The 27,132-nt window shown below is 42.3% G+C and overlaps 1 protein-coding gene across 1 annotated transcript; it reads left to right on the top strand.

Moving 5' to 3' along the window:
* Window positions 1-17,092: 17,092 nt before the first annotated feature.
* On the top strand, window positions 17,093-26,009 carry LOC127307469 (putative elongation factor TypA-like SVR3, chloroplastic). Its single transcript, XM_051338197.2, has 14 exons — window positions 17,093-17,349; window positions 17,891-18,000; window positions 19,239-19,442; window positions 19,662-19,838; window positions 19,950-20,102; window positions 20,587-20,676; window positions 22,948-23,082; window positions 23,178-23,294; window positions 23,797-23,948; window positions 24,040-24,124; window positions 24,277-24,371; window positions 24,605-24,770; window positions 24,841-25,036; window positions 25,525-26,009. Exons 1-14 carry the CDS (start codon window positions 17,142-17,144, stop codon window positions 25,659-25,661), a joined length of 2,025 nt encoding a protein of 674 aa, XP_051194157.1. The 5' UTR covers window positions 17,093-17,141; the 3' UTR covers window positions 25,662-26,009.
* Window positions 26,010-27,132: the final 1,123 nt, after the last annotated feature.

Consider the following 27,132-nt stretch of genomic DNA (forward strand, 5'->3'; position numbering starts at 1 on the left):
ATTTCATGTGAGTTGCTATGCATGTCCGTCTTGTCTGAAGTAAGAGATATCTACCACCTTATGGTTAAGCATGCATATTGTTAGAGAAGAACATTGGGCCGCTAACTAAAGCCATGATCCATGGTGGAAGTTTCAGTTTTGGACAAATATCCTCAATCTCATATGAGAAAATTATTAATTGTTGTTACATGCTTATGCATAAAAGAGGAGTCCATTATCTGTTGTCTATGTTGTCCCGGTATGGATGTCTAAGTTGAAGAATAATCAATAGCGAGAAATCCAATGCGAGCTTTCTCCTTAGACCTTTGTACAGGCGGCATAGAGGTACCCCTTTGTGACACTTGGTTAAAACATGTGCATTGTGATGATCCGGTAGTCCAAGCTAATTAGGACAAGGTGCGGGCACTATTAGTATACTATGCATGAGGCTTGCAACTTGTAAGATATAATTTACATGATACATATGCTTTATTACTACCGTTGACAAAATTGTTTCATGTTTTCAAAACCAAAGCTCTAGCACAAATATAGCAATCGATGCCTTTCCTCTATGGAGGACCATTCTTTTACTTTCAATGTTGAGTCAGTTCACCTATTTCTCTCCACCTCAAGAAGCAAACACTTGTGTGAACTGTGCATTGATTCCTACATACTTGCTTATTGCACTTATTATATTACTCTATGTTGACAATATCCATGAGATATACATGTTATGAGTTGAAAGCAACCGCTGAAACTTAATCTTGTTTTGTGTTGCTTCAATGCCTTTACTTTGAATTATTGCTTTATGAGTTAACTCTTATGCAAGACTTATTGATGCTTGTCTTGAAGTGCTATTCATGAAAAGTCTTTGCTATATGATTCACTTGTTTACTCATGTCATATACATTGTTTTGATCGCTGCATTCACTACATATGCTTTACAAATAGTATGATCAAGATTATGATGGCATGTCACTCCAGAAATTATCTGTGTTATCGTTTTACCTGCTCGGGACGAGCAGAACTAAGCTTGGGGATGCTGATACGTCTCCGACGTATCGATAATTTCTTATGTTCCATGCCACATTATTGATGTTATCTACATGTTTTATGCACACTTTATGTCATATTCATGCATTTTCTGGAACTAACCTATTAACAAGATGCCGAAGTGCCAGTTCCTGTTTTCTGCTATTTTTGGTTTCAGAAATCCTAGTAACGAAATATTCTCGGAATCGGACGAAATCAACGCCCAAGTTCCTATTTTCATCGGAAGCATCCAGAACACCCGGGAAGGACCAGAGGGGGGGCACTGGTCCCCCAGACCATAGGCCGGCGCGGCCCAGGCCCTGGCCGCGCCGCCCTATGGTGTCGTCGCCCCTTCGACCCTCCTGCGCCGCCTCTTCGCCTATTTAAAGCCTCCGTCGCGAAAACCCTGATACGTTCGACGAAAACCACAGAAACCTTCCAGAGCCGCCGCCATCGCGAGGCCAAGATCTGGGGGACAGGAGTCTCTGTTCCGGCACGGCTGCCGGGAGCGGGGAAGTGCCCGGAAGGCTTCTCCATCGACACCGCTGCCATCTCCACCGCCATCTTCATCACCGCTGCTCCCATGAGGAGGGAGTAGTTCTCCATCGAGGCTCGGGGCTGTACCGGTAGCTATGTGGTTCATCTCTCTCCTATGTACTTCAATACAATAATCTCATGAGCTGCCTTACATGATTGAGATTCATATGATGATGCTTGTAATCTAGATGTCATTATGCTAGTCAAGTGAGTTTTACTTATGTGATCTCCGGAGACTCCTTGTCCCACGTGTGTAAAGGTGACAGTGTGTGCACCGTGTTGGTCTCTTAGGCTATATTTCACAGAATACTTATTCACTGTTGAATGGCATAGTGAGGTGCTTATTTATATCTCTTTATGATTGCAATGTATTTGTATCACAATTTATCTATGTGCTACTCTAGCAATGTTATTAAAGTAGTTCTATTCCTCCTGCACGATGTAATGGTGACAGTGTGTGCATCCGTGTTAGTACTTGGTTTATGCTATGATCATGATCTCTTGTAGATTGCGAAGTTAACTATTGCTATGATAGTATTGATGTGATCTATTCCTCCTACATATGCATGAAGGTGACAGTGTGCATGCTATGTTAGTACTTGGTTTAGTCTTTTGATCTATCTTACACTATAAGGTTACTTAAATATGAACATTTAATTGTGGAGCTTGTTAACTCCGGCATTGAGGGTTCGTGTAATCCTACGCAATGTGTTCATCATCCAACAAAAGTGTAGAGTATGCATTTATCTATTCTGTTATGTGATCAATGTTGAGAGTGTCCACTAGTGAAAGTGTAATCCCTAGGCCTTGTTCCTAAATCTTTGCTATCGCTGCTTGTTTCTTGTTTCTTTGCGTTACTACTGCTGCAATACTACCACCATGAACTACACGCCAGCAAGCTATTTTTTGGCACCGTTGCTACTGCTCATATATATTCATACCACCTGTATTTCACTATCTCTTCGCCGAACTAGTGCACCTATTTGGTGTGTTGGGGACACAAGAGACTTCTTGCTTTGTGGTTGCAGGGTTGCATGAGAGGGATATCTTTGACATCTTCCTCCCTGAGTTCGATAAACCTTGGGTGATCCACTTAAGGGAAAACTTGCTGCTGTTCTACAAACCTCTGCTCTTGGAGGCCCAACACTGTCTACAGGAAAAGGAGGGGGAAGTAGACATCAGTGACCTTGGCTCTTGTGCATTGGCGATGGCACCCATGTTATCACAGTAAATGATTAATGGGTCCAATGCACTAGGAACCACACCGAGCTCTACAATGAACCTCTTCATCCATACCGCTTCTGATGAAGCCTCTGAAGCCGCTATGTACTCTGATTCTGTTGAAGACTTCGCCACCGTGCACTGCTTCGAGCTTGCCCAGCTTACTGCAGCACCATTCAATATAAACACGTACCCAGACTGTGACTTAGAGTCATCAGGATCAGTGTTCCAACTTGCATCGGTGTAACCACTTAGTTCTTTTCAAGTACTTTAGGATATTCTTGACCGCTGTCCAGTGTTCCATTCCTGGATCACTTTGATATCTGCTAACAGCATGTGCTATATCCGGTCTAGTACATAGCATGGCATACATGATAGATCCTACTGCCGAGACATAGGGGATATTACTCATCCTTTCTCTTTCTTCTGCCGTAGCCGGTCCTTGAGTCTTACTCAAGACCTTGCCTGGTAACATAGGTAAGAACCCTTTCTTACTTTCGTCCATTCTAAACTTCTTTAGAATCTTGTCCAGATATGTACTCTGTGATAGCCCTATTAGGCGTCTTGATCTATCTCTATAAATCTTGATGCCTAATATATATGATGCTTCACCAAGGTCTTTCATTGAAAAACTATTATTCAAATAACCTTTTACACTGCTTAATAGTTCTATATCATTCCCAATCAATAATATGTCATCTACATATAATATCAGGAATGCTACAGAGCTCCCACTCACTTTCTTGTAAATACAGGCCTCTCCATGACACTGTATAAACCCGAAGTCTTTGATCACCTTATCAAAACATCGGTTCCAACTTCTTGATGCTTGCTTCAGTCCATAGATTGAACGCTGAAGTTTGCATACTTTGTCAGCATTTTTAGGATCGACAAAACCTTTGGGTTGTACCATATACAACTCTTCCTCAATGTCTCCATTAAGGAACGCCGTTTTGACATCCATCTGCCAAATATCATAATCGAAAAATGCAGCTATTGCTAACAAAATCCTCACAGATTTTAGCTTCGCTACAGGTGAGAAAGTCGCATCGTAGTCAACTCCTTGAATTTGTCGGAAACCCTTTGCGACAAGTCGAGCTTTATAGACAGTAATATTACCATCAACATCTGTTTTTCTCTTGAAGATCCATTTATTTTCGACAGCCTTGCGGCTATCAGGTAAGTCTACCAAAGTCCATACTTTGTTATCATACATGGATCCCATTTCGGATTTCATGGCTTCTTGCCATTTGTTGGAATCTGGGCTCATCATCGCTTCTTCATACGTCGCAGGGTCCTCATCATTGTTATCCACAATCATGACATTTAGACAAGGATCATACCAATCAGGAGTGGCACGTTCCCTTGTCGATCTGCGAGGTTCAGTAGTTTCCTCGTTCGAAGTTTCATGATCATTATCATTAGCTTCCTCTGTTGCCGGTGTAGGCGGTACAGGTACAACTTCGATCTTGCGCTACTCGATCAACGAGTATAGATTCATCAATCTCATCGAGTTCTACTTTTCTTCCAGTCACTTCTTTAGTGAGAAATTCTTTCTCAAGAAAGGTTCCGTTCTTAGCAACAAAGATTTTGCCTTCGGATTTGTGATAGAAAGTGTACCCTATAGTTTCCTTAGGGTATCCTATGAAGACGCATTTCTCCGCTTTGGGTTCTAGCTTGTCCGGTTGTAACTTCTTTACATAGGCTTCGCAACCCCAAACTTTCGAGGAACGACTTAGGTTTCTTATTAAACCATAATTCATACGGTGTCGTTTCTACGGATTTTGATGGTGCTCTATTTAAAGTGAATGCGGCTGTCTCTAATGCATAACTCCAAAATGATAACGGCAAATCAGTAAGAGACATCATAGAACGAGCCATATCTAAGAGAGTTCGATTACGACGTTCGGACACACCGTTTCTTTGTGGTGTTCCCGGCGGTGTCAATTGTGAAAGTATTCCACATTTCTTTAAATGCATGCCAAACTCATAACTCAGATATTCACCTCCACGATCAGATCGTAGAAATTTAATCTTCTTGTTACGTTGATTTTCTACTTCACTTTGAAATTCCTTAAACTTCTCGAAAGTTTCGGATTTATGTTTCATGAAATAGATATACCCATATCTACTCAGATCATCTGTGAAGGTTAGAACATAACGATAACCACCGCGCGATGCTACGCTCATTGGTCCGCACACATCGGTATGTATGATTTCCAATAAGTCAGTAGCTCGCTCCATCATACCAGAAAATGGAGTCTTAGTCATTTTTCCCATTAGACATGCTTCGCATCTATCAAGTGACTCAAAGTCAAGTGATTCAAGTAATCCATCAGTATGGAGTTTCTTCATGCGTTTCACTCCAATATGACCAAGACGACAGTGCCACATATAAGTAGAATATTCAATTTAATTCGCTTAGCATCAATGTTATGTATATGCGTATCACTACTATCGAGATCTAATAGAAATGAGCCATTCTTTTCAGGTGCTCGACCATAAAAGATATTATTCATAAAAATAGAACAACCATTATTCTCAGACTTGAATGAATAACCGTCTTGCATTAAACAAGATCCAGATATAATGTTCATGCTCAACGCGGGTACAAAATAACAATTATTTAGGCTTAAAACTAATCCCGAAGGTAGATGTAGAGGAAGTGTGCCAACAGCGATCACATCGACTTTGGATCCGTTTCCAACGCGCATCGTTACTTCATCTTTCAGTAGTCTTCGTTTATTCTTTAGTTCCTGCTTCGAGTTACAAATATGAGCAACCGAACCAGTATCAAATACCCAGGTACTAGAACGAGAACCAGTGAGATAAACATCTATAACATGTATATCAGATATACCTTCTTTCTTCTTCTTGACAAAGCCGCTCTTCAGATCAGCCAGATACTTGGAGCAACTACGCTTCCAGTGTCCCTTCTCCGTGCAGTAATAGCACTCCGCATCAGGCTTAGGGCCGTTCTTAGGTTTCATAGGAGGCGTGGCAGCTTTCTTGCCACCCTTCTTGAATTTTCCCTTAGACTTGCCTGTTTCTTGAAAGCGGTGGTCTTGTTGACCATCAACACTTGGTGCTCTTTCTTGATCTCAATCTCGTGACTTTTAGCATGCCAAAGAGTTCGGTAACTCCTTGTTCATGTTCTGCATATTGTAGTTCATCACAAAGTTCTTGTAACTTGGTGGCAGTGATTGAAGAACATGATTAATCCCCAGTCTGTTAGGAATCACTATTCCCAAGTCACTGAGTTTCTTCGCATGCCCGGTCATGGCGAGCATGTGCTCACTAACGGAGCTGCCTTCTTCCATCATACAGCTGAAGAAATGTTTCGATGCTTCATAGCATTCCACGGCCGCATGAGTCTCAAAAATAGCTTTCAGCTCTTTCATCAACTCATGAGGATCGTGGTGCTCAAAATGTTTTTGAAGATCGGATTCAGTGCACGAGGATGGCACACTGAACTTGAGAGTACCGAGTTTTCCGAGTCTCGTAAACAGCTTTTACTTCATCGGTTTCGGTTCTGCGGGAGGATCACCTAGCGGTGCATCAAGCACATATTGCAGATTTCCGCCAGAGAGGAAAATCCTCACATGACGGAACCAGTCGGTGAAGTTGCTACCGTTGCTCTTAAGTTTTTCTTTCTCTAGGAACTGGTTAAAATTGATTGGGGACGCCATCTCTACAACATATATTTGCAAAAGTTTAGACTAAGTTTATGACAAATTGAGTTCAAATTTTAATTCAACATAATTAAAAATCTAGGTGAACTCCCACTCAAAACAATATCCCTCGCATTGTCTTAGTGATCACACGAACCAAATCCACCGCACCTAAGTCCGATCATCACGAGACAAGGTGTGATTTCAATGGCGAACACTCAAAGTGTTCATCATATCAACCATATGATTCATGCTCTACCTTTCGGTATCACGTGTTCCGAGACCATGTCTGTACATGCTAGGCTCGTCAAGGCCACCTTAGTATCCGCATGTGCAAAACTGTCTTGCACCCGTTGTATGCACTTGTTGATTCTATCACACCCGATCATCACGAGATGCTTCGAAACGACAAGTCTTGGCAACGGTGCTACTAAGGATGAACACTTTATTATCTTGAGATTTTAGTGAGGGATCATCTTATAATGCTACCGTCGCGATCTAAGCAAAATAAGATGCATAAAAGGATTAACATCACGTGCAGTTCATATGTGATATGATATGGCCCTTTTGTCTTTGCGCCTTTGATCTTCATCTCCAAAGCACGGACATGATCTCCATCATCTTTTGGCATGATCTCCATCATCGTCGGCGTAGCGTCAAGGTCAATGGCGCCGTCTTCATGATTGTCCTCCATGTAGCAACTATTACAACTACTTTGAAATACTACTCAACATGAAATTTAAAGACAACCATAAGGATCCTGTCGGTTGCCACAATACAATAATGATCATTTCATACATATTCATCATCACATTATGGCCATATCACATCACCAAACCCTGCAAAAACAAGTTAGACGTCTCTAATTTGGTTTGCATATTTTACGTGGTTTAGGGTTTTCGAGAGAGATCTAATCTACCTACGAACATGAATCACAACGTTGATACTAATGTTGTCAATAGAAGAGTAAATTGAATCTTCACTATAGTAGGAGAGACAGACACCCGCAAAGCCTCTTATGCAATACAAGTTGCATGTCGAACGAGGAACAAGTCTCATGAACGCGGTCATGTAAAGTTAGTCCGAGCCGCTTCATCCCACTATGCCACAAAGATGCAAAGTACTCAAACTAAAGACAAAGAGAGCATCAACGCCCACAAAACCATTGTGTTCTACTCATGCAACCATCTATGCATAGACACGGCTCTGATACCACTGTAGGATAACGTTGCATAGAAAACAAAAATTTTCCTACCGCGAACACGCAATCCAAGCCAAGATGCAATCTAGAAGACGGTAGCAACGAGGGGATTATCGAGTCTCACCCTTGAAGAGATTCAAAGCCTACAAGATGAGGCTCTTGTTGCTGCGGTAGACGTTCACTTGTCGCTTGCAAAAGCACGTAGAAGATCTTGATCACGGCGCCACGAACGGGCAGCACCTCCGTACTCGGTCACACGTTCGGTTGTTGATGAAGACGACGTCCACCTCCCATTCCAGCGGGCAGCGGAAGTAGTAGATCCTCTTGAGTCCGACAGCACGACGGCGTGGTGTCGGTGGCGGTGGAGAACTCCGGCGGAGCTTCGCTAAGCGTGCGGGAGCTATGGAGGAGAGAGGGGGCGGCTAGGGTTTGGGAGGGGGTGGCCGGCCACTATAGGGGTGCGGCCAGGCTGTGGTCTTGGGGTGGCCGGCCCCCTCCCCTTGGCCCCTCATTATATAGGTGGAAGCCCCAAGTGTTGGACTACAAGTCTCCGAATAAGACCCGAACCCAAAACCTTCCATGTGATAGGGAAACCTACCCAAGGGGGGAATCCCACTTGGGGTGGGATTCCCCCCTTCCATGTGGGGGGGTGGCCGGCCCCCATAGGGGGAGTCCACTTGGGACTCCTCCCCCTCTAGGGTTGGCCGGCCATGGAGGTGGAGTCCCTCCCGGACTCCGCCTTCCATAGTGGTTTCTTCCGGACTTTTCTAGACCCTTCTAGAACCTTCCATAGAACCTTCCGGATCATTTTAAATCTCATAAAATGACTTCCTATATATGAATCTTATTCTCCGGACCATTCCGGAACTCCTCGTGATGTCCGGGATCTCATCCGGGACTCCGAACAAATATTCGAACTCCATTCCATATTCGAGTTCTACCATTTCAACATCCAACTTTAAGTGTGTCACCCTACGGTTCGCGAACTATGCGGACATGGTTGAGTACTCACTCCGACCAATAACCAATAGCGGGATCTGGAGATCCATAATGGCTCCCACATATTCAACGATGACTTTAGTGATCGAATGAACCATTCACATATGATACCAATTCCCTTTGTCACGCGATATTTTACTTGTCCGAGGTTTGATCATCGGTATCACTCTATACCTTGTTCAACCTCGTCTCCTAACAAGTAATCTTTATTCGTACCGTGGTATGTGGTCTCTTATGAACTTATTCATATGCTTGCAAGACATTAGACGACATTCCACCGAGAGGGCCCAGAGTATATCTATCCGTCATCGGGATGGACAAATCCCACTGTTGATCCATATGCCTCAACTCATACTTTCCGGATACTTAATCCCACCTTTATAACCACCCATTTACGCAGTGGCGTTTGGTGTAATCAAAGTACCTTTCCGGTATAAGTGATTTACATGATCTCATGGTCATAAGGACTAGGTAACTATGTATCGAAAGCTTATAGCAAATAACTTAATGACGTGATCTTATGCTACGCTTAATTGGGTGTGTCCATTACATCATTCATACAATGATATAACCTTGTTATTAATAACATCCAATGTTCATGATTATGAAACTAATCATCCATTAATCAACAAGCTAGTTAAGAGGCATACTAGGGACTCTTTGTTGTTTACATATCACACATGTACTAATGTTTCGGTTAATACAATTATAGCATGACATATAAACATTTATCATAAACATAAAGATATATAATAACCACTTTTATTATTGTCTCTTGGGCATATCTCCTTCAACAAGATCCCAGATGCCAGTGCGCTCAAGCGCAGCGATCTCCTCAGCCATGGCAAGATGCCATTCAGGATGACGCTCGGCATCCCGATACGAAGTTGGCTCGGAGACGACAGAGAGACCATACTGACTAGGAGAGTAACGGTCTGGAGCACGAGGTTGACGAACATGTCGTGAAGAGGGAAGCTCATCGACGGAAGACGACTCATCAGAAGAGGAGGAAGAAGGAATAGCATCGAAAGAATCCGAAGCCGGAGAACGAGGAGTACTAGGGGAACTGGACAGAGGAGAGAATGACGCCAAAGTCGAAGGGGGCACAACAGAACTAGGACAGGGAGGAGAAGGGATAGCAGGGGTGCATCCAAAAAAAGAAGAAAATAGATATCATCCACCGGGTAAGTACCCGAGGTGGGGCGAGGATAGAAAGGACGCGTCTCATCAAACGTGACGTCACGAGAGATGCGCATCCGACGACCAACAGGGTCCCAACAGCGATAGCCCTTATGCTCATCACTGTATCCGAGAAAAACACACTCAACAGACTAAGCGGTCAGTTTGGTGCGTTCGCGAGGAGGGAGAAGAACATAGCAAACGCAACCAAACAAATGAAGAGTCGAGTAATCTGGAGAGCGACCAGAAAGACGCTCGAGAGGAATGACACCTTGAAGGGCAGCAGAAGGCTGAATGTCAATGAGGTAAGTCGACGTAGCGACAGTCTCAACCCATAAATGTGGCGGAAGGGAGGAAGCAATCATCATAGCATGGGTAGTCTCAAGAATATGACGATGCTTACGCTCGGCGACACCATTTTGAGCATGGGCGCCGGGACACGAGAACTGAGCAAGGGTGCCCTGCTCAGCAAGAACACCACACAAGTGCTGGGAGATATACTCTCCTACAGAATCAGCACGAAACACACGAATAGGCGTGGAATACTAAGTACGAACCATGGCTGCAAAGCGCTGATAAATAAAGAGCACCTCACTGCGAGAGCGCATAAGAAACAACCAGCTGTACCGCGAAAAATCATCAATAAACAAAAATATAGTATCGATGACCCCCTTTTGAAGGAAAGGGAGCCGGACCCCAAACATCCGAATGAACTAAATCAAAAGATCGTTGAGATACAGAAGCACTAGTAGGATAGGGAAGCTGAATCTGTTTTGCTAACCTACAACCCTGACACGAATGAAAAGACACATCTCCTGAGACAGACCCCATAAGACCACTACGAAAAAATGATGATAAACGGGAGCCACAGAGGTGACCCAGCCGATGATGCCACTACTGAAAAGATCCAGTGACAGAAGTAGCAACCGCAGGAGAACTGGCAGATGAAGTGTCAGCAGAAGGAACGCGAAGCCAGTCTAACTCCCAGAGCCCCGGGGACTAAAGGCTGCGAGGGCCAGCTCCAACCAGGGCCTATGTACGATGGTCCTGAACAGAACAAGAATCAGCGTCAAGAATGACGCGACAACCAAAGTCAGTAAGCTGACTAGCAAAAAACATGTTCATCTTAAGACTAGGAACATGAGAAACATCAGGAACAAAGAAAGAGGAAGTAGAAAGAGTGCCTCGACTGGAAACAGGAAGAGAGGTACCATCAGCCGTGATAACACGAACAGGAGAAACAAGAGAGCGAAGAGCAGAAAGAATAGAAGACGCAGAAGTCATATGAAAAGAGCTCCAGAATCTAGATACCACGGGGATGACATACCTGACTGTGTAGAAGGTGGTGGTCGCGTGGTGCCAGAAGAGCCAGGCACAGAACCAGCAGTACCCGTCGAGGAAGAGCCTGTAGCAGCGAGCAGAACACGAAGACCACGGATAATGTCCTGATCAGATAGCGCAACAGCAGAAGATCCTGAAGAACCAGCCTGACGACGAGTATGGTTCCGCGGACGTAAGCTGAGATCCCTCTGCCAGCAAGTAGAGACAGTGTGGCCAGTCCTACCACAATAGGTGCAGGGAAGTGCTGTCGAACCACGAGGCTGCTGGGGCTGACTCTGGCCCTGGAATGCAGGAGTAGAGAGTATCGGCGGTGCTGGAGACCGCAACGAAGCCGGCGGCGTAGGAGGTCCACGAGCAGACGACAGAGGAGGGCCACGAGTAGCAAGAACAGTGGGAACCTCAAGAAGGCCAGCACCACGAAGACGAGTCTCCTCAGCACGAAGCTCAGCAAGTACCTCAGAGAGCGGAACACGACCACGGGCAAGCAGCTGTGCATCGCGCGGCTCAAACTCCTCACGGAGCCGCGACAAGAACTCAAAAACGCGCTGAAACTCCAGATCCGCGCGCACGATCGAACAGACGAGGACGGAGTGGCACACACAGCTGTACGAAGAGAATCAAGCTAACGCCAAATAGCAGCACTCTGAGTGTAGAACTCATCAATAGTAGAATCACCCTGCTGAAGAGCATGCTCCTGGCGGACCACAGACAGGTAAAGAGCATCCCCAGACGGCTAATAGCGCTGACGAAGAAAAGCACACTGAGCAGCAGCAGTGGGAAGACCCATGAACTCAGCAGCATACTGAGGTAGAATACTGGAGGTGAGAACAGCAGCAGCACGAGCATCCTCATCTATCCACTAAGTGTAATCAGTCAGATCCAGCCGTAAGTCGCAACGGCAGTAGAGTGGTCCTGGACCTTCCGGTCATAATCAACCAGAGCAGTATCATCAGCACTCGTGGCTGCATCCTTATCCGCCTGAGTAGCATTAGGGGCAAGGGCAACAGGCGTCGATGCAGTAGGCGCCGTATGAGCAACGGGGCGCGGCAGACAGGAGACCTCGCCAGAAAGCACACCCCAAAGACGAAGACCGTGCATATGGACGCGCATGAAGGCAGCGAAATCAGGATAATTCGCGCCATCAAAGATCACCAGGCAGCGAGGAATCGCAACATAGCCCGAAGAGGAAGACATTATTTTTTTTGTTTGGAATCAACACAGATTGGAATTAGCAACCTATCGAAACCTTCTGCAGGACGAGACGAGCACGGCGGAAGAGAGCCGAGCGGACGAGCGAGCGACCTGGAGGGGATCCACGGGGATCGAGACAAGGCGCCGTCGCCGTCCGGGGTCGAGCGAGGCAGGGGCGACCGCGGGCGCAGGGGCGAGCGGGCTCGAGGAGGAATCCGTGCGAGCAGGGAAGCTCCAGCGGGGAAGATCGTGGCGGGGACGAGGCGCAGGGGCGGGGACGCAGGAGCGGGGATGCCGGGGCGAGGACGGCCTCGTGGGAGCGGGGCGACGAGGCTTCCGCGTGGCCGACAGGGCGAGGACGGGGCGAATTGACGAGGCGAATCGACGGGGCGATGCGATCTCGATCTAGAAAAGAACAGCGGTCAGATCGGAACCGGCAACGGAGACCGGGGCGAGGTGGCGGCTGAGAGGAGCTAAACCTAAAGCTCTGATACCATGATCGGAACCGGCAACGGAGACCTGTATTACTAGGGGGCCAAAGACCACAATATATAGTACATGTACAAGCGCAAATATGCAGGAAGGCCCCTAACATATGGGGAAACTAAAATATACAGATATATACTCCAACAAAAGCTAACATGAACTTTGGAGTTTATTGAATTGTTCTATGTAATCATGCAAAGTGTTACAAGGTTCAGTCAATAGAGAATGACAATAAGCAACATGAAGTATGAAGTGACGTCTCTTACATTTTACAAAGCATGCATACCAATAAATAACATTGTAAGAAACATGAATGATAAGTACTATGAATCATAAAACATGCTTAGGAGAATCCTATAATTTTTTTGGAAGACTCTTTGTCCTCTCTTTTCTTGGATATTTTTTTGACTCTTGAACATAAGAAAGTAAGCAGGAAATATATGTGCTAAACCTCCAAAAAATAAAAAATTAATTAGAGAGAATAAAACAAGGTTTTGAGATATGCAATTCATGTAAACAATAATAATAAGAATGGGGCACCATACATCTCTTGTATGAAGATATCTATGTGTCATGTGTTTGACCTCTCATGAGTAAATGTTGCCTCATTTTCTTGATTGCTAAGGATTGCACCTCTTGTTACTCAGCTCCGGGTTACCAAGACTTTTCAACACACATGTTTCAACCAAGTATCGCAATGGGGTACCTTCATGTCGCCTTTTACAAAGGACCAAAGGAGATGGATATCTCAACTATAGGCCATCCATATGAGGATAAAATGAACAACAGACGTTGAGCATCCTCTCTAAACCTCTCTCACTTTTTCTCTAACTCTTTTTCTTTCTTTCTTTTTCTTTTTTTCTTTCTCTTTTTTTCACTAACTATTTTTCTTTTACTTTTTTGACTCTTCCTATTGAGGATGTTCTTTTCCGAAACTTTCACCATGATTAGGCATGACTTCGGTTAGAGACCCATTGCTCTTCTCTAACATGCATGCATACTTACTCTTGATAATCTCCAGTTATTCCGCAATATTAAAATCACCTCCAATCAGAGAATGACCTTGATAATTCAAGAAGAGGATATGGAGCTCAGAAAGAAAAACCTCTTTTTTATCTTCATAAGAGGACCCATAGGCCATGGTAACTCTAACAATGGTACCATTCATCTTGAGTTTCACAATGACAGAGACTGAAAAGTCTCTAACATCCCAACAAATAATATCATAGAAATCTAAATCTACTCCCACCAGGATGCCACCAACAGAGAAAGGTAGGGATTTCCATTCATAGAGTCTATTATTGCCTACAATGGATTCCAAGAAGCTATCTTCAATAACTTTTTTTTTCCATAAAATCGACCAAATTTGCATGAGTTTTATTAAAGAGGTCAATCAAAGCAGTTTTCCTACGAGGGGCTTAAATCCCCTCTTGGGTTCCAAAAACAACAATCCATGATAAACCTTTTTTCTTAGGGTCTTTGCCCCTTTTTCCCACAAATAGAGATCCATCCTAGAGCATCTGGAAATGTAGAGTCATACCCCTCACCCATCAGGTCAGTAGGTACAACAATGGAGCTACTAGGAATATCACAATTTAAAGGACTGGAAGCTACCAAAACTAACATGAACTTTTATGTGTATTATGTTTATGGTAAAAAGGATCCAAAACTAACATGTCGTAGCAACGCACGAGCATTTAACTTTTTATCAATAAAGGATGCTTTATTACTTATGGTAAGCAATTACATCCAGCCTCTGCATAACCAGGATGCACACAGCTGTTCTAGTGTCTGGAACCAACAGTATATGAAAAAAGGCGAGATACATATCGAAACGATGAATTATATAACGCCTAAGGGGAGGGTGGAGCTTCAATCCGTAAACTATGCTGCCATCCATGTAGGGAAAAAGTATTCCTCGCCGTAGCCTCCAACCGTGTACAGACCTCCGTAAATAGGTCTCAGTTCTCCGCCCGCTGAAGAGGCAACCATGAACGGAGAATATCTGTACATCTGTAGATGACCTGCAACAAAGAACAATTTTTATCGTTAAAAATCTTATCATTTCTACTCAACCAAAGCTCCCAGATAACTGATAGCGCCCCCACCCTAAGAAGCAACTTAAACCTTGAATCAATACCGTGAAGCCAATTGCCAAAGACATTTGCCACACTAGTCGGGGGATACAGGGTAGACGCTACTTGGATGACAGACCATATAGATCTCGCAAAACTGCACTGGAAGAAGAGGTGTTTGATGGTTTCATCATGATGACAGAAAACACACCGTGAACTTCCGTACCAATTCCGCTTAACAAGATTATCTTTAGTAAGAATAACTCCTCGGCGAAGGTACCATCCAAAAATTTTAATTTTTAATGGTATCTTCATCTTCCAAATTTTCTTATTATTATCAACTGGTAAATCAGAATGAAGGATCACATTGTATAAAGATTTGACTGAGAAAGTGCCATCTACATGAAGATTCCATCTAAATTCATCCGGTTCAGGGGATAAGTGAATATCTCCCAATCGTTGAACTAGAGTATTCCATGCTAAAAGCCTTTGTCCAAGTAAAACCCGTCTGAACGTCACATTCGGTGGTGAGGTAGCCATTACTGTAGCAATGGTATCACCTTTGCGAGAACAATACTATACAAAGCAGGATATTTTTCACTCAGGGAAGCATTGTCCAACCAAACATCTTCCCAGAACCGTATCTGTGTCCCATTCTTAATAGAAAAAGTACCATGGAGAAAGAAGATATTTTTTGTCGCCATGAGACCAGCCCAGAAGTGAGAATCCCCAGGTTTCCAAACCACTTGGGATAGCGTTTTCGAGCCAATATGCTTTCTCCGAAGAATAGTTTGCCAAATCCCATCCTCGGTAAGAAGCTTAAAAAGCCATTTACCTAGCAGAGCTGAATTCTTGACCTCTAGGTCGTGAACTCCAAGTCCGCCTTGATCTTTGGGACTACAGACTATAATCCATTTAACCAATCGATATTTCTTTTTCTCACTATCCCCTTGCCAAAAGAATCTGGATCGATAATAATCGAGTTTATGCAGAATTCCTTTCGCCAGAAGGAAGAAAGATAACATATACAGTACCATATTTGTCAGTACCGAATTAATGAGTACCAATCTTCCTCCTAGGGACAACAATTTGCCTTTCCAGCTACTAAGGCAATTCTGCAATCTTTCTTCCACAATCTTCCATTCATCCATTGTAAGTCTCCGAGAATGAATCGGAATATCCAAATACCGAATAGGAAATTGGCCTTGCCCACAACCAAACAACTTTGTATATAGAGTCATATCATTTTGGGCATCACCGAAACAGAACAATTCACTTTTATGGAAGTTAATTTTCAATCCCGACAACTGCTCGAAAGCTGCTAAAATTAATTTGAGATTACGAGCCTTTTCGAGATCATGATCCATAAATAGAATTGTGTCATCGGCGTATTGAAGGATAGATAAACCCCCATCAACCAGATGTGGAATCACACCCTCAATTTGGCCATCAGACTTGACACGCTCTATGAGTATTGCCAACATATCCGCTACAATGTTAAATAACATCGGTGATAACGGATCTCCTTGGCGTAACCCTTTTCGTGTCTGGAAATAGTGGCCGGTGTCATCATTAACCCGGATTGCCACGCTACCTCCATACACAAAATCGTAAATTAAAGCACGCCACTCAGGAGAAAAACCTTTCATCCTGAGTGTCTGTTGCACGAGCATTTAACTAGTGCATGATACTACCATATGATACCACCCACTATGATGAACAATACACAGAGAACAACATGCAATTGGAGATTGAGAGAAAATAGAGGAATCTAAATTAGGTACTCACGAGAATTAAGACAATAAATAAAAGATCTTATAATCTCTAACAATGTAAAAAAAAAAACTCTCTGGCCTTATAATCTACGGTTTTGCTATGTCTCTTTTCTTAAGTCTAAGTCACTTACAAAAATAATACTTCTATTCATAATTGTACAAGCCATGTGAAACATCTCACCAATTAAACAACAGATGTTGGTTTGTATCTGAGACAACAGGTTTTGGTGTCCAGAGAGAATTGGGCGCGTCACGTTCGAATATCCAAGAAGGGAAGTTTTTTCCACCTCGAGGGCAGACGACGTGGCCGGCCTCGCAGCGCACACAGCCGGAGCCACGAAAGCCATGGCCGTTATCCTCCCTTGCTCCACCGCCGCTCCCCGCCCTACAAAACCCCCCAAACCCACCCAAACCACCCGCCGCGGCAGCATCCATTCCCCACCCCACCTCACCCATGCAGATGCAGACCATCACCCTCCGCGCCGCCCCTTCCGCCCGCCGCCTCGCGCCGCCGCCGCCGGCCAGCTCCTCCGACCTCTCCGCCGGCCGATGCTCCCTCCTGCGGTCTCCCAACTCCCGCTGCCGGAGGGCCCGCTCCGTCAGGGCCTCGGCCTCCCTCGACCAGGAGGTCAAGGAGCGCGCCGACTCCCCATCTCCCTCCGGTAAGTCAAATCGTCCAGTGCGCGAGGCTGCTGAGTCCCTTGCGAGTGATTTCTCAGGGCCTTGTCCATGCTGATTTTCTTGTGCCGACTAGTTTGGTAACACTGTCGCCACACCAGTGAAATGAACTTGGGATGTGTATGCGGCACATAACTTCTTCGTCACCCTATTATTGCTTTAGATTTTAAGTGGACACACACATTTCTGTCCAGCGCTGGCGTGTAGGGATCACGGATTTACAATATACCATGGTGCATGGTTCTTGCAATTCTCTAAACGTGGTTATTGTTGGCCAGCCTTGCTTATTAGATTGAGTTTTGTTAAAATTGTCATTCATGTGAAATACATGTACACTTAGGCCTTTCTATGAAACTCCAAGTTCATCTTGCACTAGTACAGCTTCACTTTGTACCTCAGTTTCAGATTCTTTTTTACTTGGCGCTATCTGAACCCAAAATATCTCTTCATACATTTTTTCCTACATATATCGACTTCTCTTCTTTTTGGATGATGCCTATTTATGCACTTCACTGGATTACTCAGCGGGGAAGACTAGTCAAGCAACTAGAAGAGATGTGAGGAATATAGCAATCGTTGCTCATGTCGATCATGGAAAGACAACTTTGGTGGATTCCATGTTAAAACAATCCAAGGTACATCCCACTGCCACTACTATCATTTTGCTCCGTGAGATTAATTTATTTCAATTAACTGACTGTAAATTGAATTTCTCAATCATGGACGCTTTACTCAGGACACAAGCACACAATTTGCAAATATAACACTAGCTGTTTCCATATGTTGCCATACTATTGTTCCATGATTTCTTGTTTTCTGTTATTATTCGGCATGTTAGTTTAATACTCCCTCCATCCCAAAAAGGATGTTCTAAACTTTAGACGTGATTTATTTGGTGTATAGATACATCCAACTTTAGACAAATCTGCCACATCCATTTTGGGACGGGGGACTATATAGCTTAATTTTGTACTCTGGTCTTGGTGGGTTGGCATTTGATGGTATATGCTTGGCACCTCATCATATAGGGACTGACATAACAGCTAAATTGTATAAGTAGGACAAGGATAATATTTTTTAAAACTGAACTTGATTCTAGTTGAAACAACAACCTGATATAGTCATATTTGGTCATGTCTAGGGCTAAAAGGTTGGCACTCCCTGCGTTGCAAAATGTAGGGCGCATTCTGATAGGTCAAGGCATGACTTTTACCAGCAATTACTCCAGCAGGATGCAGATAAATTCATATCATTAGATTCATATTCAAAATACTTAGTTATAATTGTGGTGTCACATAAACCACAAATCAATAGAGTATTTTTCTTTTAAAAGCCTCGACTTAACCAATCAAAATACACCCTACATTTTGCAGCAGAGTGCTTCCTCCAATTTGCGAGACACAAGTACATAAAAACGAATTAATAAGGTGAAATGAGAAAATTTTCTGACTGAACATATGCCAAATAGCAACATGCCATTGCCATCACCGTGGTAGGCAACCCAAACTGCTTATGTTAGTTAGACTCCAATAAGGCAATAAGTGGTGTAGAAACAACTCCTATACCACTCAGTCACTCACCTAAAACTATTTGGTATTTTCTATGCTTATTCACTTCTGTTTGTCCAGGTTTTGTCCAAAGAATATCAGGATAAGTTTTGTTTACTGCGTGTCAATTTATCTCCTTTCCTGCGTGAATCAGAATAATGTATTTTGGCACAAGATTGAAGGCCTTACTAACACCTGAGCTCAGATAGATTTTAATATTTTTGTGAAACTTGTTTCTGTTCAATCACCATGTTGCACAAATCAAGAGTATATTTACCGTGAAATTTTTCAGTGGTTGTATTACTCTGACCGTTTACCATATGCAGGTTTTCCGAGAAAATCAAGTTGTGCAGGAAAGAATAATGGATTCGAATGATCTGGAGAGGGAAAGAGGAATTACTATACTGAGCAAAAACACATCAATAACCTACAAGGGTACTAAAATCAATATAATTGATACTCCCGGGCATTCAGATTTTGGTGGGGAGGTGGAACGTGTTCTCAACATGGTGGAAGGAATTCTCCTAGTGGTACTAGCTACTATTTTCATTATTTCTAAATGACATATTTCTTATTTAATGCTTAAGATCTTTTTGAGGAATCCCTATGAGCTTTACTGCAGTTGGTTGTGCAATCTTCCACTGCACGTCACCAAGTTCCTATCAACCAGATTTTCTTAATAGTGTCTAATTTGACTTGAGGGAACAAGTGTAAGATCATCTGATTTATTAAGCCTTTCTCCTTTGTAGGTTGATTCTGTGGAGGGACCTATGCCACAAACAAGATTTGTTCTGAAGAAAGCTTTAGAATTTGGACATGCTGTTGTTGTAGTTGTAAACAAGGTTGACAGACCTATTGCTCGTCCAGAGTTTGTGGTGAATTCTACATTTGAGCTATTCATCGAATTAAATGCTACAGATGAACAGGTGAAAGAGCCATGCCTGGATTGTTATTCATTTTGTTTATTCTTCTGGAGTATCAACCGCGGTCATATCCTAGTCCTCATGTTTTTTTGTTTTTGTTTTTTGCAATGATAGTGTGATTTCCAAACAGTCTATGCAATTGGCCTCAAAGGAAAGGCTGGGTTGTCTGCAGATAATTTGGCTGATGACCTTGGACCCCTTTTTGAGGCTATTCTTAGATGCATACCAGAACCACGCATTGAGAAAGATGGTGCCCTCCAAATGCTCGTGAGTTATAAACTTTGTTGTTTATATTTCAACTTGTCATCTATCATCTGCCATTGTTGATTTGCTATGAGCTAGATCACATTCACACACTACCTCCAAAGCTGTAATACTATATACTGCATTTTGGTTTTGTTTATTTTACTTATATTTTCATATGTGATGAAGCATAATGCTTCAATCCATCCAATGGGAAGGAATAAAGATACTCTACTACGTGGAATTAAGCTTTTTTTAGATAGCTGAAACTGTATATTCACAATGAAGGAAATAAAGTATTTCTTTTCTTGGATGGTAATGTCGCTTTTACTCTCGCATTGCTTTGTTCGTTAAATTGCTTGAGCTGTCTTCCTCTGAAATATTCCACCAAATCTGGTTTCAAGAATTCTCAGCATATTTTGTGGTCATGACCAATATCAGTACGTATCTTTCATTGCTTCCAGTTCTGTCATCAATTGCTCATTCAAAAAGGCTGACTGATATGCAGGTAACTAGTACTGAGTATGATGAACATAAAGGAAGAATAGCAATTGGACGACTGCATGCAGGAGAACTAAAGCGAGGAATAGAAGTAAAGGTTAGATTTTGATCAACTCATTCTTGTTTCTGCATGATAACATAAACAACAACCAACATCACCTATAAGAAATAGTGTCACACTGCATCATGGACAGGCACAGGTTAAGGGGATAACTGAACTAATCCTGGCACATCAGAAATAAAAGGGTAAATTTTTACCTTCTATCAAATCACCATTGCTAATATGGCCAAGTTAAGCATAGCATTGCAAATGACTGGCTTTTATCTTTAGTGCCAATAATAAAGGGAAAAAATCTGAAATGAAAAGTTCCCTTTGGCCTGCCTGTTTTTTTCTTTTTTTTTTTTTTTTTTTTTTTTTTTTTTGGGGGGGGGTGCTCGGGCCTCTTTCTTGATTATGCATTCCAAGGTGGGGAGGTAGGCACCGCATAGTGATGACAATTCCATCCGGTGGCATGGCATGAGTTCGAGCAGCAATTGCTAACGCTGCCAAAATATGGACAACGCAGAGTGGGAGGAGAAGGAACTTATTATCATTGTGGTACATGCTATGTCACCGTCATATTTATTGGAGGACTTAGGATGCTGTGAACAATTGTAAGACAAAGAGTAGACAAATCCCGCGGCAACTCAGCACTTGTGCAGATGCGATTCTAGGAGAGAGACGGCCAGCACTATCTCCCTCTTTTGGCTACTGCTTCCTGGTCTCACTTCAATGGAGGACTTTCCTTGTTCGATTGATTGTGAATTTCTTCTGGAAAACCTCGTTTTATTCCTTTCTCTATCTTTCCATCTCGAGGCTTGCAGTTCTTGAAAATAATATTCTGTCCATGTTTATATGCAAGGCAGTTGCACATTTGAACAATTACACATATCATTGGATTCATATTCATAAGCATTTTCCAGTGATATCACCTTTTTGTTGTATGACATGCACTCTATTGCTCTAGTTAGTTGCCAACTAGCAGAACTGACAACACATCTCCAGGAAAAATGTTTTACTACTGGGTGAAAAAGATATATAAATCAAGCGCCAGCAGACCTGCATAGGCACGGCTTACACAACGTTGACCAGCAGAGTGGAGTTCGTTGGAGAGGATCATCTCGCATGCAACTGAATGATACCATATTCTTGGATACCAGCCCTTTGAAATAGTATCAGGGAATCAATCTCCTTCATCTTGCTATTTTCTAACTCAAGCCAACCTCCTTTGTCATAGTCTTTGAAGCTCAATATTGCACCCAGTTTTCTCATGGCCTCCCAATGTATGTGTTGCATATATGTGAGAAACAATTACGAATCTCCTTTAACGAACACATTGCATTCTACACGTTTTTCAATTAAAAATGTTAATAGTAATTTGGAAATTAGTGTGTTGTGGTACTTGAAGTGCCAGACTGCACCTTTTGATGATCATTGTTTCTTTCTACCAAAGGTAATTACAATCTTAATCAGTGGCAAAGGATGGAAAATTTGAGGTTGGGCGAGCTCTAAAACATAAAAATGGATTGATGCAAAAAAAATAATCAAAATTGTCTAGACACATTTATATTTTATATGATCTTAAAGGATAATCACTTAGTACAATGGTAATAGCAACATATTTAAATAGAAGTAGAACCTACAATAATGAAGCTTTAATGCCACCTAGTAGTCCCAGCCAATGGCAAAGCTCTACCTTCTTTTGAATTTTTTTTTTAATTTCACCAAGATCAAGACTTTTGAATATCCCTTGCTCTATGTAGCACACCATCTAGTCATTAAGCCAACCATCGGACATCTTGTTGCGCAACTCTGTCTCGATGATCTTCATAGCTGGGAAAGCCCTTTCAACTGTTGCCGTTGTCACCGGTGAAAACATTGCCAACTCAATGAGGTGGTAAACTATGGGAAACATGATATGCCTTTCAATGAACAGGAGCAGCCGAGAGCAGGGATGGGTCAGGGCCTCGGGGAGTCGAGGGTGATTTCCTTTCCTCCCCGCGCTGCCCAGCAAGGCAGTAGGCCACAGAAATTGCAGAAAATTGCATGTATATAGGGAGAAGCCTATATATCTAATATTTTGCCAAAAATCAAGGTAGGGCGGCTGCCCTACCTTGCCCTAAGGGCAGCTTCGCCCCTGATCTTAATAATCAGAAATCACTATTATGTGTTACATCTTCAATGCAATACCTAGCCATGTTATTTCTATTTGTTTGCCTGTTGGCCCGTAACAGCTGTGTATTTGCTAGGCTTTAATTGAAAGAAAAGTGAGTACATATGTTCACCCGTAACTATGGTATGGCTTCCATTAATCAAGACATTTTGCAGGTGTGTACGCCAGATGATGCTTGCAGGATTGGCAAAATAGGCGAGCTTTTTGTTTACGAGAACTTTGGACGCGTTCCAGTTGAATCTGTTAGTGCTGGTGACATTTGTGCTGTATGTGGAATCAATGATATCATGGTTGGTGCCTCTTTATGTTTTATTCATATCTTTATTAGTATATATTTACCCTTATAACACGACTTCACAAATTTTTTTTTGTCTATACTCTGCAGATTGGGGAAACTATAGCTGATAAAGTTGCCGGAGTAGCATTGCCCACTATCAAAATTGAGGAACCAACAGTTAGAATGTCTTTCTCCATCAACACTTCACCTTTTGTTGGAAAAGAGGTCTCTACAAAGAACTTAAACTTAAAACATTATACCTCTACTTTCTATGACTTTGTGCTGGAATAAAAAGAGAGTTTAAAAATGGCTAGGATAATCACAATTATAAGGCTTTCGGTCCATTGGGAATTTCTGAGAAGTGCATATATTGCAAATTGTATGGCCGTGTAGGCAAGCTAAGTAGTTATGGTAAAGTTGTTTTGATTTGAGAATTGGAAGTACTACATTTTCCTGAAACTGAAATGTTAGGCAGTGTCATCGTGTTGCACAGATGTCAAGCTTTATTCTATTGTGCTCCGAAGCTGTGGGAAATGGTATATTAAATTATTAAAACTCTTTTCTCAAGTTGAATGTCTTAATCTCAATCAAAACTTATTTTAACCAATACTACATAGGATTGTATTTTGTATTGTAATAGAACCCATGCTAATAAAAGTACAGTACAACAGTTGGGTTTCTTCTCTTAATGCTGAAATTTATGTCTATTCTTTTGGTTTTATTCCAGGGGAAATTTGTGACTAGCCGAAATCTCCGTGATAGATTATATCGTGAGCTTGAAAGGAACTTGGCTATGAAAGTAGAAGATGGGGAAACTGCTGATACATTTCTTGTTAGTGGCAGAGGCACACTGCACCTCACCATATTGATAGAGAATATGTAAGAAATTATGATTATTTGCATTATTATCAGTCATTTAGTAATTTCTGTACTTCTGGCATTGACCTAAAAATAAAATAACTGCTTGCAGGCGGAGGGAAGGATACGAGTTTATGATTGGGCCTCCAAAGGTCATAAACAAGACTGTGGATGGGAAGCTACTAGAGCCGTATGAGGTATCACCCTCCTATATGGCGTAACTGAAATTTTCTATATTATGCTGCTGATTTCTTAATTTTTTTTGTGACATTGCTGTTGCTCTGGGTACATATGGAACTCCTTCTCACTTTTGATGTAACTAACTTACATTATTATTATTGCTGTACAGATAGCTGCTATAGAGGTACCTGAGGAATATATGGGATCAGCTGTCGAGCTATTGGGGAAAAGGCGTGGGCAAATGCTTGACATGGAAGCTAGTGGGTATGTACCATACTCTAGTGTATCCACTAGATCGATCAGGAGTGCTACTGCAGCTCCGGAAAACTTTTTTTTCGTTTTTCTTTCTTAACATATTGATACAAATGAAAGAAAACTGTGGTTATTGCAACATAATCACTTCTGTTCCATTTTAACTACATTACATCATTGCTAGTCTTTTGTAAACAGCTTGTTCCTGATATCGAGTTGCCATAACGAGTTATTTCAAATGGCAGGCCGGAGGGAGTTTCATTGCTGAAATACAAGGTTCCAACAAGAGGCCTCATTGGGCTCCGGAATGCAATTCTTACAGCTTCTAGGGGTAGAGCTGTACTTAACACAATCTTTGATAGCTATGGCCCATGGGCTGGAGATATGACTTCACGTGATCAAGGCTCATTGGTATGAATAAATTAAAGCACTGTGCCTTTTTCTTCATTTTTTGCAGCATCTAACATGGATGGTGTTCCAGGTGGCATTTGAAGGTGGAAGTACTACTTCTTATGCATGTATTAATGCACAAGAAAGAGGTATACTATTTGTCAAACCAGGGCAAGATATTTACAAAGGCCAAATAGTTGGTATCCATCAGCGACCAGGTGATTTAGCACTTAATGTGTGCAAGAAAAAGGCTGCAACAAATGTTCGGTCCAACAAGGAAACCACAGGTAAAACTTCATAAGCATTCAATATTTGGATGATATTATTTTCTAGAAAGGAACTCTTGTCTTTAATATGACAAAAAATTAGACACTACTACTTCCTCCGATCAATATTACTTGATGCTAAAATAAATGTATCCACAACAAAAATGTGTCTAGATACGTCTATGTTAGCATTAAGTAATAATATGAATCGGAGGGAGTAGTTCTTTTTCTGAAAGCACCCATGAAGTAAAGTACTACATTGGTAGCAAGTCCTTGGAAAAGGAAGAAATAGTTTCTTGAAATAAGAGAGTAGAAAAACTTTATTCATATTATTGACATGCCCTCAGGCATACATAAAACTTGATTATGTTTTTTTTGGGGAAAATGCTTGATTATGTTCAGAAAGCAAAAAAGTGGCCCAATACCCCCATTCACATTGGTTCAAATTAACAGAAAACTTGTTTTATCCAAGTGTGGTTAACTGAAATCATGCCCTTGTCTTTTTTCAGTGGTTCTTGATGAACCTTTAAGCTACAGTCTGGATGACTGCATAGAGTATATTCAAGAAGATGAGTTAGTTGAGGTTACACCTCTGAGCATTCGCATGTCCAAGAACCCGAAGATTTCGAAGAAGGGCAAGCACTAGGAAAAAGTTACTCATGCAAGGGTTCTAGACTATTGGAGCATTTAGGAATCATCGGTTTCAGATAGAACCTGGCTGTTGCTTTGTCTGGTTTTGATAATGACTACTATACACGAGAGATTCCAGGAGATGTCACCAAAGCCATTTTTGGTGGTCTTCAGTTTTCAGATATAGGATTATACTAAACTTTTGCAATGAGGCCGTGATAGTCTTTTTGGCCGCAGATAAGTTGTATATGTTTTTTTGTTCAGCAAACCCAACTGCAATTTTTGCAGTTTTACGGCCTTGGAACAGACTTAATTGGACTGATGGAGTAAACAGGGTGTACAGCTGTCGCTGATACCTATATCATTTTTTTTTTTGTAAGTTGAGATGTACCGTTAGTTTCTTTCTTATTCTGAAGCTTAGTGTAATGTGAAAAAAGCTTCAGAGTTTTTTTTTTACCAAAAAAGCTTCAGAGTTAGGGTTATAGGTTACAACCTGCCTTTCGACCAAAGCTGCAAGCGATTCATTCAGGCAGAAAGATTGCGCACAGTATAATCCCATGTTTCCGGTGTATTGTCCATGCAATGCCGAAGAACACTTCTTCCATCTCTAATTCAACAATCTATGCTTGGCCAACCTCTTTTCTCGTTAATCGTCATCAATCTCTTTGTGTAGTCGTCATTGGGATCTTAAACGTAGACCGGACCAAACACATGGATGATTACCTTGGCAAGCACTCGCACACAGTCGATTGTAGTATCTTTCAACGCAGATTTTCTCCAGCTGTTATGGCGCCCGGACTCTATCGGCACCATTGGCAAATCATGGGAATATGTGCTGCATGTTGACCAGGTTGCCACGTGCTCGATGTATTGGCTGGAGATGCCCCGTATTGCAGTTTTCAGCGTGTTGTATTGGGTTTGATTCCCTTCCGAGTTGACAACACATAGTACGTCTTTGTACCAGCATCAGCTGAAGTTGTACGTCGGGCAGGCCCTTATTGTACCAGCTTGTACTGTTCTTTTTCTTTTTCTAAGGAAACACGTACTGTTGTCCTCTGCTACTTTTTGCCATGATACTGCTTTTCTCTGTTTTATGGGCGTAAGGCAATATTGGGCACAGAAGATTGCATTTTTTACAACAAGAACTGTGTGACGCACGAACGCTATCTGTTTAGGGTGGTCTATGCCCGCAAACGGAGATCCCAGTTCAAAAGAGACAATTAATTTTTTGTTAAAAAAAATATTCGCACATAGCCAACAGGTGCATTCCACCGTTTTAATTTATAGTACGAAATTGCTTATATTTTAAGCACAATAAAAATTTACAAATTTAGAATAAATTATGTGGGACATGTTCTATGGGCAAGGACCAATCAATGACCCAGGACAAGCTTTTTTCTCTTTATTTATTATCCTCAATGCATTTGAGAGGTCGGGTGGACGCGCACATATGTCCGTCTATCCAAACGCAAAGTGGCACCAATTTT

The sequence above is a fragment of the Lolium perenne genome, chromosome 6, assembly GCF_019359855.2.
Source record: "Lolium perenne isolate Kyuss_39 chromosome 6, Kyuss_2.0, whole genome shotgun sequence".
Taxonomy (NCBI): Eukaryota; Viridiplantae; Streptophyta; class Magnoliopsida; order Poales; family Poaceae; genus Lolium; species Lolium perenne.